General features: G+C 41.2%; 2 protein-coding genes across 5 annotated transcripts in view; one reads left to right on the top strand and one right to left on the bottom strand.

Moving 5' to 3' along the window:
* Positions 1-23,042, bottom strand: part of CNTNAP2 (contactin associated protein 2) — a 1,641,691-nt gene that overhangs the window by 840,259 nt on the left and 778,390 nt on the right. The window lies entirely within an intron of this gene.
* LOC135981057 (SRRM2 protein homolog rsr-2-like) lies at positions 19,194-21,633 on the top strand. The gene is made up of 2 exons (XM_065582373.1): positions 19,194-19,734; positions 20,688-21,633. The coding sequence occupies exons 1-2, from the start codon at positions 19,194-19,196 to the stop codon at positions 21,134-21,136; spliced, it is 990 nt and encodes a 329-aa protein (XP_065438445.1). The 3' UTR covers positions 21,137-21,633.

The raw sequence follows: 23,042 nt of genomic DNA, 5'->3' as shown, positions 1-23,042 counted from the left end.
AGCTGGAAACGAACCATAGTTACCCTATGATTTGAAACAACTCTTAAACCACTTTTCTACACATCCATCCATTCTATACATTACCATCCATTCTACACAGCCTGGCCAGAGACTGCAGAGTACTCCACATATTTGAGCAGAATCTTTATATCTGTTCCTCTCCCCATAGAGGAGAAAAAGGAGCTGGGATGTATAGATTCTGCAGAGAAGTCTCCTTATGTCTCAGCCAGCTCCACTCTTTCCATCCTTCCTCTCAGCTCAGTTGTCAAATAAAGTGATATTAAGTGTCAAGGTGCACCCATAATGCATTTCCTTCTTCCATTGGTCCTATATCAGGGGATCTCAACTGGGGGTCCCTGGCCCACTGAGGGGCTGCAAGCCATTTCAGGGTGTCTGCCAAGCAGGGCCACTGGGAGCCGTGAGCCCTAGAGCTCGGCAGCTGAAGCTTGGAGTCCTGAACCCCAGCACCCTGTGGGGCAGAAGCCAGAGCCACCCACTCTGGGCTAAAGCCCTGATCTCCAGCACGGCCCTCCCCGGGGCAGAAGCCTCAAGCCCAGGCACCCTGAGCCATGGCAGAAGCCACCCCATGGGGCTGAAACCCGAGCCCCAAGTCCTGGCAGAAGCTGCCCTGAGCCCCAGTGTCCCCAGCCCCAGCTGAAGCTGCCCTATTGGAAAGTAGGGAAGCCCCCCAGCCCCAATGTCCCTAGCACCAAGCTTCCCCCCCCACCCCAAACAGTAGAAGCCCCAGGTCCCCTGCCCTGTGGGGAAAAAGCTATGAGCCTCACATCCCATGGGAGACCAAGACTGACACGACGATGCTATCTTGCTTGTGGAAAAGCCATAGAATTTCAACCCCACTGTCCAAGGTCTTCAAGATAGTGGCTACACTATGGGACTGTATGTTTCATGGCAGAAGCCCAAGGTCCAGAACCTCAGTGCTGGGCCACCAGAAACTCTGATACAGGTAGGGCAGAATACTGTGATAGTAGTAATGAGTTCATCTACTTATGCTGCAAGCAGAGTTTAAATGGTCACAGCAAATTGGACGTTTTGATTAATAGGTCTCACTGAGTCCTGCATGAAGTCAATGTCTTGCTTATGGATGCAAAAAAATCTTTGTGCTGAGACAAAGTTTAGGATCTATCAAATCCATGTACAACCTGAATTGCAATACAGGTTAGAAACCTGCCCTCCCTTATAGGCAAGTTTGAAGCAGCTAGAGACATTCCATATCCACTGTCAGTGCCAAATCCTGAGCATAAAGTGGTTTGAATTTGTTTAAATGTCATAATCTCACATTTCTGGCCTTTCTTCAATCACTCATTATAGTCAAAAGCAGTGTTGCACAATCTTTGTACATATCGCCAAGAGTGACAAAAACACCCCAGCACAACATGCACTCAAAGGGTGCATGTCCTGATCCTACTTGGTGCCACCCGGGGGGTTCACAGGATTGAACCATATCTGGAAACTTCACTACATGATGCCTGGGGCAACGCCACCAACCATGATCACTCTGGCTAGTGCAACAGTCCTCAGTAGACTATGAGTTTTTGAGGATGATACTTACATCTGACTGCAGTATAGCCACCTATGGTATAAGGCTAGTGCACATCAGCTGAGACTGCACTAACATTTATTACAAACATCCTTCTTCCTTTATAAAACATGCCTTGCAATACAAATTCATTGTAATTAAGGCTGTCAAGCGATTAAAAAAACTAATTGTGGTTAATTGGGTGATTAATCAAACTGTTAAACAATAATAGAATACCATTTATTTAAATAGTTTTTGATGTTTTCTACATTTTCAAATATATTGATTTCAATTACAACACATACTACAAAGTGTAGAGTTCTCACTTTATATTTATTTGTAATATAAGTATTTGCACTGTAAAAAAACAAAAGAAATAGTATTTTTCAATTCACCTAAAACGAGTACTGTAGTGCAATCTCTTCATCATGAAATTTGAACTTACAAATGTAGAATTATGTACACAAAAAACTGCATTAAAAATAAAACAATGTAAAATTTTAGAGCTAGCAAGTCCACTCAGTCCTACTTCTTGTTCAGCCAATTGCTCAGACAAAAAAGTTTGTTTACATTTGCAGGAGATAATGGTGCCTGCTTCGTGTTTAAAATGTCACCTGAAAGTGAGACCGGTTGTTCACATGGCGCTGTTGTAGTCGGCGTCGCAAGATACTTATATGACAAATATGCTAAAGATTCATATGTCCCTTGATGCTTCAACCACCATTCCAGAATGCATGCGTCCATGCTGATGACGGGTTCTGCTCAATAACAGTCCAAAACTGTGTGGACTGATGCATATTCATTTTCATTATCTGAGTCAGATGCCACCAGCAGAAGGTTGATTTTCTTTTTTGGTGGATCAAGTTCTGTAGTTTCCGCACTGGAGTGTTGCTCTTTAAAGAATTCTGAAAGCATGCTCTACACCTTGTCCCTCTCAGATTTTGGAAGGCACGTCAGATTCTTAAACCTTGAGTCAAGTGCTGTGGCTATCTTTAGAAATCTCACATTGGTATCTTCTTTGCATTTTGTGAAATCTGCAGTGAAAGTGTTCTTAGAATGAACAACATGTGCTGGGACATCATCTGAGACTACTATAACATGAAATATATGGCAGAATGTGGGTAAAACAGAGCAGAGACATACAATTCTCCCCCAAGGAGTACAGTCACAAATTTAATTAATGCATTATTTCTTTAATGAGCGTCATCAGCATGGAAGCATGTCCTCTGGAATGGTGGCCAAAGCATGAAGGGGCATATGAATGTTTAGCATATCTGGCACATAAATACCTTGCAATGCTGGCTACAAAAGTGCCATGCAAATGCCTGTTCTCACTTTCTGGTGACATTGTAAATAAGAAGAGGGCAGCATTATCTCCTGTAAATATAAACAAACTTGTCTGTCTCAGTGATTGGCTGAAAAAGAAGTAGGACTGAATAGATTTGTAGGCTCTAAAGTTTTACATTTTTTGTTTCTGAGTGTAGTAATGTAACAAAAAAAATCTACATTTATAAGTTGCACTTTCATGACAAAGAGATACTTTGATTTGCTCTAAAGTATTTGTACGAGGTGAACTGAAAAATACTATTTCTTTTATCATTTTTACAGTGCAAATATTAAAAATAACATACACTGATTTCAATTGAGCACAGAATATATATGAAATTGTAGACAAAAATCCAAAATATTTAATAAATTTCAATTGTTATTCTATTGTTTAACAGTCTGATTAAAATTGTGATTAATCATGATTAATTTTTTAATCACCCTAACCCTAACTTTTTTAATCATGATTAATTTTTTTAGTTAATTACGTGAGTTAACTCCGATTAATTGACAGCCCTAATTGTAATACATAGTGATTGATTTCTAAGTTCAGCCAAAACTATCATCCTGGTCTTGTTCTTATAAATTATAAATTATAAAGTATGGATTAGTTCATAAATAAATGTAAAGTCCAAATTAGCTAGTTGCAATGTAAGGAACCCACTAGAACTCAAACAAGAGATAGGAGGGGGAATACTTTGCGATTTGTACATAAAATGTAGAATATTATGGCACCCTTGAAAATCTTCAGTCAGCAAAGAAGTAAATAAAAACAGGTCATCATGTCAGATTGGCTACAGAGCTCCCTATAGTAACTCTTGCTTGTTTTTAAAACATTAAATTGCCAGCAGATCCAAGTGCTTGTTTCTAAGTAGAGTTATATCTACAATTTTCTTGAGAATTCCACATCTAATAAGCAATTTTGGAAAACCATCATGAAATCTATTTGTAGAAAAACCATGTGGAAACCACATTTATTCTGTTCTGAAAATCCAAGAGAGGAACAATTTAGATTTTCACATCCAACACACTTCTTTTTGCTCTACTGAGAATGGCTCAGTTCGTTTTAACCACTTAGCCTGCATTAAATGTATTCTTATCCATAGAAAATATTAACCATATGTAACAGTCTTGAGTAAATGTCACGTACATTGAATGGCAAAAAAATAAATAAAAATCATGGCCATTACAAGTTGAAAGACATTCATTTCTAATATACTATAAAGAATGTCCCTTAAACAATGCCATGAATTCTCCTGCATGTTAGATCTGTTTCTTGCTGTTATAATACGCTACATGTGCTGCATTATTTTATCCTTGAGGCTTGTGTGTACCTCCCATTAATGTCTGCAGCAGTTACATTTGAGCATCAAGGATCTGATCCATTATCAATTGAAGGCAATGGGAATCCTTCCATTGACTTCAATGGGCTTTTTGGATTAAACCCCAGATCTCACCCAATTTACAAAGAATTGAAACTAAGTAAAATTTTTCAACAACATATTGAAAAAAATAAGCTATTATATCTATGATGTAGAAAAATATGCCTATATCTTCACTAGAAACGCTGTAGTGCTTCTGTGCAGACACTCACTACCGAGGTACTATAGTATCTATAGAAACCAGACAGCAAGCACTGTGTTGTTTAGCGCTTAATTGTTTGAGCTGCCCCACCTACCCAACTCCTCCCCAAGACCTCATCTGAAATAATTATGAAACATTAATCAGGAAAAAACAACTTACTAGAAAAATATCTTATATCATATATAAGATCATATTATATCTTATACATTAAAAATACTATGTTAACCTTTTGAATATCTTATGGATTCATGATATAGTGTCCATAAAGAGACAGTATCCTTGTATACATGTACAGATCCGGCAACTACTTAGTTTAGCTTTATTTACGGTAGACCCATTGATCACTCACATTAATAAAATTAAGTTGTGTGCAAGTGTCTGAAGGACCTGGACCCTTGTTATCATATGTTTTGCAAAATCATTCGATAATAATAAAACACAGTCGTAATTTTCTGCTTAGTAGTATTCTCTTCAGCAGTGCTATGCTGGGAGGACCCACATGGTCTTGGATAATTCAGTGCCCTGCAGATTACACAGTAATTCTGTTTAAGAGCTCCAGTATGTAGAACTGTGGTAATAATCTGAGTTCCTTATGTGGTGATGGTTGACTATTTAATGTTAGGATAATTACCATGACATGGTAGCTTATTTAGACACTACTACCATATAATTCCTATAATTACAATGTAAATATATGATTCTTTCTGTCCTAAGTCACTGAAGTACTGACCCTGGCATCACAGAGATCTTCTTAATCCACCAGGCTACAGAGAGTGTGGACCTCCCCTGTGTTCAATGAAGTCTCATTGCTCTGAGAGACTACTCTTGTAATATTAAACAAGGATACTAATTTTCATAAATCTTTAATTAAGGAAATTACAGTGCTGAAGCCTTAAAAATTATACCTTTCTTGTACGAGATTTCCTGACTTGCGTGGAATATTCTATTAAATAACATTGTGGGCTTCTTAAAAAAATGATTCCCACTTTCAGCAGGATAGGTAGAGTTTTTAGCCTTTATACCATTGTAAGTCAATAGAGCCACCTCAAGCTATAGCCACCTATTCCTCTAGCTAGTAGTTCCACCATATTCAAATTCCTCCCAATAGGTATGAAGTCATGAAGCCTACCAGATGTGAAGGGGAGGAGACCTAACATACATGAACCCCACCCTTAGCCTTTGAGACACTCATTGTGCATTTATCAATTGTGTGATTTTATTACCATCCTCCTTGTCCCACCTGCCCAAATGTCATCTGTTTATGACACTCATTTGTTGTGTCTTCCTAAATTTAGGGCAGCTACCACATTCTTGTGAGACACATAGAACTATCTTTGAAGTTAAAAAATATTAATTAATTAAGAATAATAAACCAGCATTAAAGCCTCAGAACTTCAAATAGCAATTTATTTACTTTTTTCATGGTTGGGACCCAAATCTACGGATAATGTCAAAATTTCTAAGACTTCCAAGCTCCCATTTATAAAACTTAACCGAAACACTGAAATCTGTAGTTTAAATATAATTGCTTAGCTACTATGGTGACGGGCATGAAAGAAAAATCTAAGAATGATATATCAGATGCAAACAAAAACCGATGGCAATAAAGCGGAGGAGCAATGAGGCATATTTTTGCAATGAAGTGTACATCCTGACACAAACAATACCGGAATTACTCATTGTAACTTTAAAATATGGGCCTAGATTTTCAAAATGACTTGCAATTTTTGGGGGGCCCAACTTGACACATTTTGGATAAGACACTACACTGGGACTGACACACAGCCAACATGACAGCATGTTGGCAGTGTATGTCTGCACTACGAGCTTATGTAGATATACTCGCACTAGCTCTCATCTGATACAATAGTAGTGTAGCTGTGGTAAAATGGGCACCTATAGCGGCAGCCTGGGCTTGTTGTCCTGACTATGTACTCACGGGGTTCAAGTAGGTTTGTATTGCTGCTGCTGCCACCTGGGCAATTAAGGCTACAGTATTTTTAGCATGCTAGCTCAGAGTGCAAGTATGAGTATTTTAAGCTAGCTAGCGTGAGTATGTCTACGCGAGCTGGGAATCACACCCTAGCTCATAGTGTAGATCAGGGGTTCTCAAGATTCATTGCATCGTGACCCCCTTCTGACAACAAAAATAACTACACAACCCCAGAAGTGGGGAGCAAAGCCTGAGTCCGCCCAAGCCCTGCTGCCCCGAGGGGGTGGGGGGTCAATGCCCAAGCCCCACTACCCGGAGCCAAAGCCCAAACTCCACTGCCCTGGGCTGGTGGGCTCAAGCCCAAGGGCTTCAGCCCCAGGTAGGCGGCCTGTAACCTGAGCCCTGCCACACAGGGCTGAAGCCCTTGGGCTTCGACTTCAGCCCTGGATGGTGAAGCTTGATCTTTGTATCCGGGCGGTAGGGCTTGGGCCCCAGCAAGTCTAACGCCAGTCCTGGCAACCCCATTAAAATGGGGTTGCAATCCACTTTGGGTTCCCGACCTACAGTTTGAGAACCGCTGGTGTAGTGCATGCATGACCTTTGGATCAATTTCAACTAATAGTTACAGATGCCACATCTCTACACCACATTGCAGTGGGAAAAATGAGTAAGTCAAAAGTAAGCAGTAAGCATAAGTAAGCAGTCAACAGAATCTTTTATATATTTTTTCACAATGAGACAGAAAAGTAGAGTCAAAGTGCTTGAACATTGCCTGCAGGTCTAAAAAAACAGTCAGTATGATTGCACTGTAATTTACAGCGGTAGAGCCAACAGTGATGATCCTATGTTCTCTGAGAGCAAGGTGTCTGACATGCAGAAGAGAAGCCGCTGCCGCTGCCGCCACACACACACACACACACACACACACACACACACACACACACACACACACACACACTTATGTATACAACTTTATGTTGAGGAAGCGTGAGGTGAAGGAAAATCAATTTTGTTGAGCTTCTGCTGCCTTGCTCAGCTTCCTCAGTTTGAATATGGTCATATTTGCTTTTGAATCCAAAACCAAGTGATTTAAATGATTGACGAAAAAACATTACATTTGCTATGTGTGTGGGTTTTTTTGTTTTTTTTCTCCCTCCCCTCCCCTCCAACACACACTGTATCCTGGTATAATTTATAAGGCATATAACAGCACCCAGGCTGCTCAGAACATTTTATTAAGGTCTATTTTTATCTTGAGTTTTGAATAACAGGTATAAACTACATTCTCACATTTTATACATTAATCAGAAACCCACAAAAATAGCTACTGCAGGGTTGCATTCTGTGGGGTGTTGAGCACTTCCTGAAAAATTCTGAGTTCCCCTAATATTCACTGAAGATATGCTTAGAGCACTCAGCACCTTGCAGGATTATTCAATATTTTTGCAAGAATAGGCCTTTAGTTCTCATTTTCCATTTAATTATTATTATTTGCATGATAGCAGAGCACAAAGATTATCTGCTTTCACCAACTGATGCTCAGTCCAGCTACTATTAGTTGGCAGATTTCATGAAGTCACATGAGAAGTGGGTCTCCAGGACAGAATTAATGAGGAGATGTTAGAGTCTTTATAGATGAGTTCTGGTAGGATACAAAAGGTGCAGCATCGGAGACAGAATGGAGATGTTGGAGGGAGAAGCCAGTATATAAATACAGACTGAGATTTTAAAATAACGCACACCTAAAGTTAGGCTCCTAGATCCATATTTAAGCAGTTACATACGTAATATGATTTTCAAAAGTGCTGAGCACTAGAGATGGTTGAAAATTTTCCATTGAAACCAGTTTTTCAATGGACATTTGGGTTCACAATTAAATGAATATTTCTGTGCAAAGTTTCTGCTTTCTGAGGAATTTTTTTTTTATTGAAAATCAAATGCATGAAAACTGAAAAGTTTTCAGATTTTGGCTGAAAACTGACATATTTTGAGTTGGATATGCCAGACAACATCTCCCATGTTGCACGATGGTCCTCCCCCTCACCAAGAGGTGAGACCGTGGTGTATCACGTGAGATGTAGTTCATCCAGGGGACCCTGCCCATAGAGGAGAATGGGAGTACGAACCGCCCAGATTATACCTCCCATGAAGCACTTCAAAATCAAAAAGAAGAACAGGAGGACTTGTGGCACCTTAGAGACTAACAAATTTATTAGAGCATAAGCTTTCGTGGACTACAGCCCACTTCTTCGGATGCATATAGCTCCGAAGAAGTGGGCTGTAGTCCACGAAAGCTTATGCTCTAATAAATTTGTTAGTCTCTAAGGCTATATGCATCCGAAGAAGTGGGCTGTAGTCCACGAAAGCTTACGCTCTAATAAATTTGTTAGTCTCTAAGGTGCCACAAGTCCTCCTGTTCTTCTTTTTGCGGATACAGACTAACACGGCTGCTACTCTGAAACCTTTCAAAATCAAACTATTTCAGTTTTCAGTTGAAATAGTTAGGGTTTTAATTTTTCACTAAAAAGCCAAAATTTTCTGTGGAAACACAACAAAACATTTTGCAGACAGCTTTACTGTGCCTCCAGGAGTCACTACAGTATATAACTATTGAACTTCCCTTTACTTAACAAATATTGTTGGTGTGCCTCCTCACTTTTGAAAATCAGGCCCACGTAATTACATGTCTAAAGCCCAAAATCAGCAAAAACTTTATGTGCTTAAATCCCATTGAATCCCATGGGATTTACACACATGCTGAAGCAATATGCTGAATAGCATAAGATTTAAGACCATATTTAAGGTCTTTGAGGCCTTAACAAGGACTAGAAATCTAAATGTGGATGGCCATTTTAGAAAAATTTTGAACTACAGAGCACTAATTACACTTTGTGGTTCTGATTCATCTCTCAATTACATTGGTTTGAAAATCAATGGAGTGAGAGGTGAGTCAGACTCAATAGATTCCAAAAATCATTACATTGTCATGTAACCAGACTTTGGGTTTCAAAGACTGAAATTATCAAGATTTATTTTGTAATTACCAGGCTGCTACACAACGGTACTTGCCAAGCAGACAAGAGGTTAACAGTTTATATTTACAGTATCTTTTTATATTATAGAATGTATGAATAAGATAATTACAAATTACTTATTATTTAAGAACTTAGTGTTTGGTATCCACATATTTTGCAATCACATGCACTGGGAGGGAACAACAAAATACTCCATATTGCCATCCACTATTCTTTAGCTATGACAGAGCAAAACCAATCACTTTGTTAAAAGCAATATTAATGTTAGATATTCTAAGGGGGGGGGGAGTAAATCAGTGGTTTGAGCATTAGCCTGCTAAACCCAGGGTTGTGAGCTCAATCTTTGAGGGGGCCACTTAGGGATCTGGGGCAAAAATCAGTACTTGGTCCTGCTAGTGAAGGCAGGGGGCTGGACTTGATGACCTTTCAGGGTCCCTTCCAGTTCTACAGAGAGAGAGAGAGAGAGAGAGAGAGAGAGAGAGAGAGAGCGCAGTTATCCTTTGATGTATATTTCTATCAGCATGAGCTATTGATTTATTGGAAACAGAGGGCCAACATGGGCTTTTAAATTCCTATTTCCAGGACTGTTCCTCATTATGAAATATCTCATTTACTATTTGTACTCATTGGAAATGGCAAACGGTGTAATCATGTTCTGAAGCAAGGTACAGTACAGAACATGATTTATTTGCAAACAGCTAGTCTGTACTAATGTGTTCATTAAATATTAAAAAGGAAATCAAAAACACCAGGTCAATAGAAAAGGACATGAATGACTCATGCAATAAATAGCCAAAATGTGTCTCAGTTCTTATTCCAGCTGCTTAGCTTGTTCATTACTTAATGTAAAGAAGATACACAGAGAAAAAGGAACTGTACCATATTGTACCACATTTCCCCCCAATTTACTTGCAGTGAATCAATAAACCACAAAATAATGGATTAGACAGTGTATTAAAACATTAATGTATCTAATAATTGGATGGAATTTATAGTTTACTGTTTATAGCTGCATGAAAACAGAAAGAAACATGGCTTTACTCTTGACCTATAGCACATTCTTTCAGAATTTGGATCTCTTACTTCTGTTTGTGCTAATTCCACCCAACTCTGCCATCAAAATGTTATATAATTTCACCAAGACACTTTGTTTAATGCTTGAGTCTAGACTTTAAGACTATTCAGCATTAAAGTTCAAATTGTCCGTTCCACTTCACACTCTACTAATTCTCTATAGCATAGTCTTCAAATATTGCCTGCATAGAACTTGGATTTAATGTAATGTTCAATGGAAACAAGTGATATCATATGTTATATTGGTTCAGAATATGACATACAGGCTTAACCCTGAAGTCCTTACTAAATTTAACTCAGTTAAAACTCTCATTGACATCATTGGAACATCAGGATTTGATGCTAGAAAATCATCTTGAGCTAGTCTGTTTGCGAGCTCGTGTCAGTAAACATTTACTCACACAAGTAGTTTCATTGAAGTGTAATTGCTCATTGATGTGATTAAAGCTGCTCCATCTGGCCCACTCTATATAAGAGATTCACAGTGCTGATTGGTGAGATGTATTTCATCTTCCCTTTCCAATTCCTTTAGCAATACTTCTTTTACGGGCCATCTACTGCTGCTGCTGCTACTGCCTTGCTGAACCAACCTACTTTAGAAACATCATCTTCAAGAGGTAGCACATCACTGTTTTTAGAAATTATATTTAATTAGCGGTGGCTGTCTTTGAGTCGATATTGGGAGAACCTTTACTATACAGGACCCTGGAATGCCAGGTCTATGAGGAAGCTCACCTTCATTCTCATGCCCCCAAATTAGATAGGCACAACTAACCTGTGTTTAGCACAGCATAGGAAAAGCAGATCAATGGAACTGGAGCTGGGTGAATAATTCAAAATTAATAATTCAGTCAGTTGATTTCCCCTTTCCTTTTCAAGCACTCAATATGCTAAAAAGAATGATTTTTCTCTAGTTTATTCATTATTCAATATTACTGATTAATTACAATAACATATCTTGATCTGTTGCTGGCCTTCTGCTAACTGGAAATGTCAGATCTTCTCGGCATGCACCAAGTCTACCTATGCGTCTGTATCATGTCTAGCACAGTGTCGCCCTCATCCTAATTAGGGACTTTGGGTGCGCCTGTAATATAAATAAATAAATAAATACATACATAATATTTAGATTAAACCCTTTATAATAACGTCGTTTGAGGTGCAGCGGGATGAAGAGACTTCACTATTAAAGGCTTCCTCTGTGGCACACACTCGGTAGGTAAGAAAAAGTGCAATGCAAATTAACCATAAACTGAGTAAGTTGGGGACTTCAAATGTTCAGGTGAAAACAAACAAACAAAAACAAAAAGTGCTAAAAGGAAAGTGTAAACTTCTCCATTATCAAATCATGGCATTTAATTTTGATATGATGTACGTTACATAACACTGATCTGTCAGGGCTCCGGAGTCACTACATTCAGTTAACAAGGAATGTCAGCTAGAATGTTTATTTTAAAGTCCCGTATCACTTCTCACCTTATGGAAGTAAACTTTGTAAGATTCACTGGAGTTCAAGATCGAGGGGAAATGTCTTGACTGTCACATGAAAATGCTTCCTTAAGGGTTGGGGAAATACAAGTTAAATCTGCCAAATGGAGGAGTCAGATTCAATTAGTCAAGAAATGACACAGCCTTTGGTTTATCAGTTTTACGTGCCTGCGAGGCTCAAAATATAGTAAAAATATACCTGTCTCCAAGAGGGAAAAGGTCTACAGAAATCCATTAGATCCCCCCTGCCTCCTCCCCAACTTGCAGGCTGTGTCATAGCATAGTAACTTTACATTTTGATAAGGAAGCCTAAGTTCTCTTGATTAGTTAGCACTACTGGACAAAAATATATTTGCAAAGTGTTTGAAACATTTTTTTCCATCAACTGTCAAATTAGTCCAGGATATTTTTAGTTGGTCTAATTCTACTCATCAAATACATTACACACTAATGATTTTCAACAATTAGAAAATAATCTATTCATTTTTATTATTCAACCAACTGCACAAGTCAGTGATATTCCCTAGACTACACAATCTTGTCACCTGACAGTGAGCCAAATCTTACAGTCCTTACTCAGAGTATACTCCCATTATCTTTAACGAGGGTGCAATTCTAGAATCCAGGGCAGTGGGGGTTCTGGATCACTGACAAGAAAGATGAGCAAAGCAGCATCTTGCTGGTCATCTGGAAGGTCTATCTGGGTGTTCTATCTGAACACGCAAGAACTGTGGCCACCTGATTGGCTCACACCTGCTACTTAAGCCAGGAAGTGAACCAGGTGGGCTGTGTAAGCAATTATACAGACTTCCTGCTGCTGCCACATTTGACTCTGCTCTTCCCTCCCTCCTGATACAACTCTGTTCCTGATTCCTACTCTGTGCCTTATTCTTGCCTCTCTCTAGCTATTGCCTTTTCACCTTGTTCTTGGCCATTGGCTACCAATCCTGGCTCTGAATTCTGACACTGACTTTGGCCCAACCCCTTTGCTCTGGTATTTGGTACATCATCCTGGGTCCTATCTTCAGCTTTTATTCCTGGTCCTGACTCTGGTTTCAGCCCTCTGCCTCTACTACAGTTGACTCCAGATTTGATCCCTGCTTCCATTCTGACATGGAGGCCTGCTTTGCCCACTGGACATGACTCCTGCTCTAACCACAAGGAAAAACCATCTACATTCCAGTTCCCAACATTCACTCCAATTCAAATGATAATTTAAGTGGATTTTTGTATGCAACTCCCTCCAAATTCATTAGACACTGGGTTTTAAAACAATCATTGACTGCTACAGATAAAAAGGTGGGGAAATGTTTTTGCATCTAGACATGTGCTAAACCAAGGGCTTTGTGCTAGAATGAATCTGTCAGCAGTAAAAGTAAATCCCTCTTTTTATGGAATCACTTTTCAATACGTCTTGGGTTAACACCAGAAATGTAGGTACATTCCTAACAGCCATTACCTGGTTCCTGCTGTGCAGAGTAAACCAAATAAGTAAAATAAATACAGCATAAATTTGTCTAAATTTATTTCCTAAGCCAAAATATATGGTGTTTTGAATATACAATCTGAGTATTGTATATCAAATCTAACATATTTTACACACACACACACACACACACACACACACACACACACACACACACACACACACACACACACACACACATGAATTACATTTATAGAGGAAAGCTATTGCTTCCTGGGTTGAAGAAGTGACTGTGAAGCAATGTATAAATGGTGTTATTTATTATAGCACTGTCCCTGCTCATTCCCCCTTCTTCTTAAGGTGACACTTATCAAGATATGCACCAGTGTAGCACCAACTAGTTATGTTAAGCTGTGTACATCACTGTAACGACCCCCTGAAAGCAGCATTTAATACAGGAATTTAAGTGCTGTAAAGGTAAATGTCATGTAAAGTAATACTGTCAACTTGAAAATCACATTTCTCTCTGAGAATTTTATACCTTCTATAGTTACAAGTCACACCAAAGATAAAAATAACCGATAGTTTATATTACACATACTTCATTTTCTTTTTACTTTGTATGTAAGACCTTTCTTTGTGTATAGTCAGTTTCACTGATCCCCTTGAACAATCAGTTATTTCTCTATTGCTGAAAAGACCCATATGAGTAAAGGAGCAGAAAAAATGCTAAAACAACTTCAAAGGGATTTAAATTGTGTCCACACACAAAGTGATCTATCAGAAACTGTATTTTTTTTAAATCAGATTTACATCAGCTGAGGATTTGGGCCATAGATTTTTTTTTTTTAATGGAGGCAAACAAGCAGATCAGTACCAGTAGTCTCAGCTCTCTATTTTATGATATTTTTTCTTGGCAATGCAGTCTTATCATTTTCTATTCCCTACTCCATATCTTTATGTTCCCTTAAATTTAAATCTAAGAAAGGAAAAATATTCATTTTAAATATTCATGATGCATATTTTTCTTCCAATGACAATGTTACCGTGATTAATCAGAATTTCTACTACAACACTAGCAATAGGGTAAGAATGGACGAGATAAAGATGGCTGGAATAACAAGGAATGTCTGACATGGTGACATAATTATTGTACCTCCCAACATGGTTATTTTGTCTAGTAAGAAGTAATTGTTAAAATTTTCAGACTAAGGACCAAGATTTTCAAAAGTGACTAGTGATTTTAAGTGCCTCAAATTTTGGGTGTCCAACTCATAAGGATCTGGATTTTCAGAAAGTGCTCATCACCCACATTCTGAAAAACAGAATTGGGAACACACCATCACTGGTTATTTATTAAAATTCTGGCTAGCATGCCTGAAAAGAATTAGGTACTTAAATCAATATTTAGGCACTTAAATACAAACAGCTTGATTTTCAGAACTGCTGAATACAAACAACTTTCACAGAAGTCAAATGAGAGGAAAGATGGTTAAGTACAGAGACTGAACACTGTAGATACAGCCCAGAAGCCAGCCTCTATCCCCATACCTTCTAGAAACACATTGAAAATCAGGCCACTTTTATGTAAATACCTAAAAGGAGACTCAGGTTCCTAACTTTAAACATACACGTTTAAAAAAGTTGACTAAATAATACTGTATGCCTAGCCAACCAAATGTATTCACAACAAACCTAGAAAAACAGATTAAAATGCAGGTCAAAGATCTCTTCTATAGCCAAGCGTAGTGTCAGTCAGAATTCAGGTGAAAGAATCACTCAGCTGTGCACGGTCATTCTTTAACCTATGCCACTCACAAGATGACAATTTTATGTAATCCAATTCATCAGTAGTAGGTTATAGTAAAATACAATAATTAAACTCTCACATTAAGGAACAAGTTTGGATAACAAGTCACTTATTTATTTCAAGACTGCCTGAAACTTTTTATTTCCAATAACCTGCATGGGAACATAGGTTTCTTTTGCTTATGGCCATATGTAAAAACTACTTCACTAACTCATAGGTTTGTTCACTGGAAGCTTGTCATTGACTGAAAAGTCAAGATTGACAAAGCAGTGAGGAACAGGAGACAGATATGGAAAATATTTAATTGGGCAATAAGTGAAGAAAAGCTGACAATTTATATATAACAAAAACCATGGTAAATAACTATGAATTGAGAAATAAAATATCTTTTCTACTTCAGATACTAGAAAACAAAAACCACACTGTCCCACTTATTCAAAAACAAAGGACTCTGCTCCTGTGGGTAACAATCAGAAGAATTCTTAGGCAATGTGTATGTTATGCAACTTAGGTTTGCATTTTTCAAGTCTAACAGGTACTAAATTCAAGTAATATTAAGATGAAGATATCTGTAATAAATACAAGTAGTATTTGTATGTTTAATGCTCTCACATATGTGTGTGCATGGCTGTATGTATGTAAATCTTTGATTAACCAAAGGTCTTGAGGGACACCATAAAGCTCCCAATAATCATGGAGGAGCATTTTAATGCTCAAAGACTCATCACACAAAGCCTCTGGGGAATATGTCTGTCTTTCAGATGAGTTTTATTTTACAGGGATTTTGTCAACTATGATTTTACTTTGTTTTATACCTAATTTAGATGGGGAAGAGCGTCTATCCTCCTCCATTCTGTTATTCCACTAAGGCAGAGACAACAACAACTCAGATCTTCATCATATTAATGTGAGTTGTAGAGCCCAGCCTACCTCACCTGCCCTTCCAATGTATTCTGGAAACTCCATGACACATACCCCTTCATCTTTTTAATAGGAGTCAGAGACTGAACCCTGCAGATACAGCCCAGAGACCACCTTTACCCCATCTCATACTCTCTAGAAACTCTTTGTATCGATGCTATAACATTCCATACAACTGATTCTAATCTTTGTATCTGCCTATTTCTTTACAGAGGGAAAGAGAAACTGGACTGTATATATCAGTTTGGTATCCTGCATCCAACAGGTGATAGCCTTCATTTGCATACCTCCCACATCCCTCAGGACAGCTGCCACATCACGACATCCTTTTCCAGCCAGGGCTGAAGTCAGCCTTGCATCAACTGCTGACAAATCTGGGACCCACACTAATTATTACTATCCAACCCATCCCCTGGAGTAGCACCCCTAGAACAGCTCCATGCCAGCTACTACAGGCTCGGGCTGAAGACAGTTCTGCTCCATACGTTGCTGCCTGAGAATTCAGACCATTTACTCAGATGGTGTACATTTTCTGACAACTGAACTAGAAACAGACGACTTAAAGGAACACACCAAGGAAAGTTATTTTTTGTAGCAGCTCTTTAGGAAAAAAAAATTATTAGGAATATTGTTAGAATATAGTTAATTGGAGCACAGGATACCCATGGCTGTTCTATTTATGGTAGGCAAGCAACACTCAATACAAATATGCAGTGATAAACCTAGCATCAACAAGAACAATGAGGCTGTGTTTTTGTTCAAGGGCCTGGGTAAGTAGTGTCTCTGTTACTTGAACAATGAGAAACTATTCAAAAGACGTGTTTGACTTTGGGTATTAAATCCTACAGTCTTTACTCAGACTACACTTCCAAAAACTTTGGTGGTAGGGAGTCTAGCTTGAGTTAGGACTGAAGGATTTGGCTCTTAGGAAAATAAAGGATTTAGTGTTTCCACAAGACTAAATTTGAATATGATTTGTGCTGTGCACCTTTTTCTTCTTTGTATGCTTTGCCATTTGGAAATGTGGAAGGTATTCCCCATGTTCAGCCTCAATAGATTTATTCAGCGTGGATATTAGAAATGAATAGGGAGAGGCTCATAACTCATAGGGATTTAAACCTGGAAGGTACTAGATGCCTCAAATCTCAGAGGTGATTTAAAAGTCTATCAAATGAGCTGAAAAAGCAATCCTTAATCCTACACGGCTGGGATTTTCTCTTCTGATCTCCAACAAAAGCTCTCTCTCCTCTCTTAAAATGAAAAACAATTGTTTAAGAAAACCAAAGAAAGAAATATTTCTGCATAACCTAATTAATTTGCCTGTTAAAGCAGCCATAATTATTCCTAGGAAGAAGGATCATTTTAACACTAGTATGCACTCTTGTTCTCCTTCATGTCAGTGTAGTCTGGAGTGCTATTCTTTTACACACACACACTGTACAATACCGGGGTACTGTTATTTATTGGGGGGGGGGGGGCGTGGTATCTTTAGTTGCCAGTGATATTTTACCCTTACTTAGGATGCATTTAACTTTATTTAGAAGTTCAGATTTGGATTTACAATATTTAACTGTAGCAAAGAGAAATTCTAAGAAAATTGTGAAACAGCAACAGCCCCAAACCTGCTCAATAGCCGATTGAACTATCAACCAGGGGAATTTCTCATTCAGTGCAAACACAACAGATAAATACAGCATGGAGATATCTGTTAATGTCCCTCAAAAAAAAGTTGTGCTTTTCAGCTAAAAGCTGATCCAGACCAATGAAGACTAAATAAATATACGTAGTGTTAGAGATATATTCTTTATAGAAAGAAAAAAAAAACAATGTTCCGCTCCCCCACTTTATGGTCCCAATTCCATAAAGATTTACTTATATGCTTAACTTTATGTTCATGAGTAATTCCATTGTATTCAGTGGTTCTATTCATTTGCTTAAAGTTAAGCACGTTTGATTTTATAGGACCAGGATCTATATAGTGTGACAGACCCAGACCAGTGGGGTACAGGAGTCTGGTAGAGGGCAAATATGAAAAATGAGTAGTTTTCTGTTCCCTGAGTGACCAGAGCAGGGGCTGCACTAGAGTAATCAGGAACCTGCTAGAACCAGTTAAGGCAGGCAGGCTAATTAGGACACCTGGAGCCAATTAAGAAGAAGCTTCTAGAATCAATTAAGGCAGGCTAATCAGGGCACCTGGGTTTTAAAAAGGAGCTCACTTCAGTTTGTGGTGTGAGTGTGAGGAGATGGGAGCAAGAGGCGCAAGGAGCTGAGAGTGAGAGGGTGTGCTCCTGGAGGACTGAGGAGCACAAGTGTTATCAGACACCAGGAGGAAGGTCCTGTGGTGAGAATAAGGAAGGTGTTTGGAGGAGGCCAGGAGGAGGTAGCCCAGGGAGTTGTAGCTGTCATGCAGCTGTTACAGGAGGCACTATAAACAGCTGCAGTCCACAGGGCCCTGGGCTGGAACCCGGAGTAGAGGGCGGGCCGGGGTTCCCCCCAAACCTCCCAATTGACCTGGACTGTGGGTTCTCCCAGAGGGGAAGGTCTCTGGGCTGTTCCCCAACCCACATGGTGAATCTCTGAGGCAAGAAAATCCGCCAATAAGCGCAGGACCCATCAAGATAGAGGAGGAACTTTGTCATAATAGGAAAACCTTCAGAGTGGATTGAAGCCTCTATGCCATCTGTTACAGTTTGGGGAATATGTCTGGCCTGGTCTACACTACGACTTTAATTCGGTTTTATCAGCGTTAATTCGAATTTACCCTGCAACCGTCCACACAACGACGCCATTTATTTTGAAATAAAGGGCCCTTTAAATCGATTTCTGTACTCCACCCCGACGAGCGGAGTAGCGCCAAAATCGATTTTAACATTTCGAATTAGGGATAGTGTGGCCGCAATTCGATGGTATTGGCCTCCGGGAGCTATCCCACAGTGCATCATTGTGACCACTCTGGACAGCAATCTAAACTCGGATGCACTGGCCAGGTAGACAGGAAAAGCCCCGCGAACATTTGAATTTCATTTCCTGTTTGCCCAGCATGGAGAGCGCAGGTGACCATGCAGGCCGATAATCGAAAAAGAGCACCAGCATGGACCGTGAGGGAGGTACTGGATCTGATCACTATATGGGGAGAGGATTCAGTGCTAGCAGAACTTCGTTCTAAAAGACGAAATGCCAAAACTTTTGAAAAATTCTCCAAGGGCATGATGGAGAGAGGCCACAATAGGGACTCAGATCAGTGCCGCGTGAAAGTCAAGGAGCTCAGACAAGCCTATCAAAAAACAAAGGAGGCAAATGGTCGCTCTGGATCAGAGCCGCGGACATGCCGCTTCTACGCCGAGCTGCATGCAATTCTAGGGGGGGCCGCCACCACTACCCCACCTGTGATCGTGGATTCCGGGTCGGGGATAGTCTCATCAGCTACACCTGAGGATTCTGCCGATGGGGGAGAGGAGGAGGAGGAGGATGAGCTTGCAGAGAGCACACAGCACTCTGTTCTCCCCAACAGCCAGGATCTTTTTCTCAGCCTGACTGAAGTACCCTCCCAACCCTCCCAAGCCAGTATCCAAGACCCTGACCCCATGGAAGGGACCTCAGGTGAGTTTACCTTTTAAAATATAAAACTTGTTTTAAAAGCAAACGGTTTTTAATGATTACTTTTCCCTGAGGACTTGGGATGCATTCGCGGTCAGTTCAGCTACTGGAAAAGTCTGTTAACGTGTCTGGGGATGGAGCGGAAATCCTCCAGGGACATCTCCATGAAGCTCTCCTGGAGGTACTCCAAAAGCCTTGCCACAAGGTTTCTGGGCAGTGCATCCTTATTCCGTCCTCCATGGTAGGACACTTGACCACGCTTGCAGCAAGTAATCTGGTATCATTGCCTGACAAAGCCTGGCAGCGTATGGTCCCGGTGTTTGCTGGCATTCAAGCAACATCCGTTCTTTATCTTGTTGTGTAATCCTCAGGAGAGTGATATCACTCATGGTAACCTGGTTGAAATACGGGAACTTAATTAAGGGGACAGAGGTGGCCGTTCCTACTGGGCTGTTTGCCTGTGGCTGAAAATAAATCCTTCCCTGCAGTTAGCCAAGCGCAGATGGGAAATTGGCCCTGAGCTTTTCGCGTTTGGCTAGCAGGGATCTTCCCTGTTACCAGCCACACGGTGGCGGGAGGGGTACAGCGATCATCCCAGAGAATTCATGGCGGGAGGAGGGGGGTGGGGGGGTTAGTTTGTTTTCTGCTGCTGCTGAATGTTAACAGAAAAACCGCAGCACTCTACGGGCTTTGCTTGGTATGTGGGAAAGGAGGGCGCAGAAGCCGTAAGACAATGGCTTACCATGGCCGCATGCAAGCCGAATTCTGTTGCCCGGACCTGTGATCTCTAGCAGCAAAGCCACAGGCACTCAGTATTAAGAGGCAAAATGCGACCTTGCACAGAAATCACATGTGCTATGTAATGTGAATAGTGTTGGTCACCGTGAAAGAGTATAAGCATTGTTCTGCAAAATGTATCTTTTTAAACAATTCTCTCTTTTTTCCCCTCCCTACAGCAGCTGCAAATTCCTCAAGCCTCCCTCCTCCATCCCGAAGGCTATCACAGATAAGGCGTCGTAAGAAGAAGACGCGAGACGAGATGCTTGCAGAAATTATGGAATCCAGCCGCAGTGACAGAGCTCATCTGAATGAGTGGAAGGAAACGGTTTCAAACTATAGGAAAGAAGCCAGTGAACGTGAGGACAGGAGGGACCAACGTGAGGACATGAGGGACCAACGTGAGGACAGGAGGGACCAACGTGAGGAGAGGAGAGACGCTCGAGATGAGAGGTGGCGGCAGGAAGATCAGAGGAGGCAGGATGCAACGCAGGGGCTGCTGCGTGAGCAAACAGACATGCTCCGGCGTCTGGTGGAGCTTCAGGAACGGCTGCAGGAAAACAGACTGCCGCTACAGCCCCTGTACCCCCCTCCCCATGTTCCATATCCTCCTCACCCAGACGTGTAAGAACGCGGGGGGGGGGGGGGGAGGCTCCGTACACCTTCCCATTCCACCCCAGTAGACAGCCCAAGCAAAAGGCTGTCATTTTTTTAACCTTTTTTTAGTGGCCTTTTCCTTCCCACCGATCCTCCTCCCAAATCCCACCCGGGTTCCCTCCTTCTTTTTCTAATCTATTAATAAAGAATAAATGATTTTTAAATGATAGTGACTTTATTTGGTTTGAAAGCAAGCTGGGGGAAGGGGGAGGGTGGGTTCTTTACAGAAAATGAGTCAATAAAGGGGGCAGGTTTTCATGAAGGAGAAACAAACAGATATTTCACACTGTAGCCTGGCCAGTCATGAAACTGGTTTTTAAAGCTTCTCTGATGCACAGCGCTTCCTGGTGTGCTCTTCTAATCGCCCTGGTGTCTGGCTGCGCGTAATCAGCAGCCAGGCGATTTGCCTCAGCCTCCCACCCCGCCATAAAGGTCTCCCCCTTACTTTCACAGAGATTGTGGAGCATGCAGCAAGCAGAAATAACAGTGGGGAGATTTCTTTGGCTGAGGTCAGAGCGAGTGAATAATGAACGCCAGCGACCTTTTAAACAGCCAAATGCACATTCTACCACCATTCTGCACTTACTCAGCCTGTAGTTGAACAGCTCCTGACTCCTGTCCAGGCTGCCTGTGTATGGCTTCATGAGCCATGGCATTAAGGGGTAGGCTGGGTCCCCAAGAATAACTATTGGCATTTCAACATCCCCAATGGTTATTTTGTGGTCCGGAAAGTAAGTCCCTTGCTGCAGCCCTTTAAACAGAGTAGTGTTCCTGAAGACGCAAGCGTCATGAACTCTTCCCGCCCAGCCCGCGTTGATGTTGGTGAAACGTCCCGTGTGATCCACAAGTGCTTGCAGCACCATTGAAAAGTACCCCTTGCGGTTTATGTACTCGGTGGCTTGGTGCTCCGGTGCCAAGATAGGGATATGGGTTCCATCTATCGCCCCACCACAGTTAGGGAATCCCATTGCAGCAAAGCCATCCACTATGGCCTGCACATTTCCCAGAGTCACTAACTTTCGTAGCAGCACCTGAGTGATTGCTTTGCCCACTCCAAATTGATTCCCGACTGACCGGTAGCTGTCTGGCGTTGCAAGCTTCCACAGGGCTATCGCCACGCGCTTCTCAACTGTGAGGGCTGCTCTCATCTTGGTATTCTGGCGTTTCAGGGCAGGGGACAGCAAGTCACAAAGTTCCATGAAAGTGCCCTTACGCATGCGAAAGTTCCGCAGCCACTGGGAATCGTCCCAGACCTGCAACACTATGCGGTCCCACCAGTCTGTGCTTGTTTCCCTTGCCCAGAATCGGTGTTCCATGGATAGAACCTGCCCCATTAACAACATGATCTCCAAAGCACCGGGGCCCGTGGTTTCACAGAATTTTGTGTCCGTGTCCATGTCCATGTCCATGTCCTCATCATGCTTGTCGCTGCGCTGCCGCCGCCGCTGCCTCCTCGCCTCGTTTTTCTGGTCCTGGCTCAGCATAAACCCCACGAGAACGCGCGAGGTGTTTACAATGTTCATGACTGCTGTCTTGAGCTGAGCGGGCTCCATGCTTGCCGTGGTATGGAGTCTGCAGTGTTCACCCAGGAAAAAAGGCGCGAAATGGTTGTCTGCCGTCCGTTGCTTTCATGCAGGGAGGGAGGGAGGGAGGAGGTGAGGCTGTACCCAGAACCACCTGCGACGATATTTTTTGTCCCATCAGGCACCGGGATCTCAACCCAGAATTCCAATGGGCGCGGGAGACTGCGGGAACTATGGGATAGCTATGGGATAGCTACCCAGAGTGCAATGCTGCAGAAATCGACGCTAGCCCCGGTACTTGGATGCACACCGCCGAATTAATGTGCTTAATGTGGCCGCATACATTTCAACTTT

Source organism: Chrysemys picta, chromosome 2 (genome assembly GCF_011386835.1).
Source record: "Chrysemys picta bellii isolate R12L10 chromosome 2, ASM1138683v2, whole genome shotgun sequence".
Taxonomy (NCBI): Eukaryota; Metazoa; Chordata; order Testudines; family Emydidae; genus Chrysemys; species Chrysemys picta.
The sequence above is the reverse complement of the archived record's forward strand: the minus strand, read 5'-3'. Positions and strand labels throughout refer to the sequence as shown.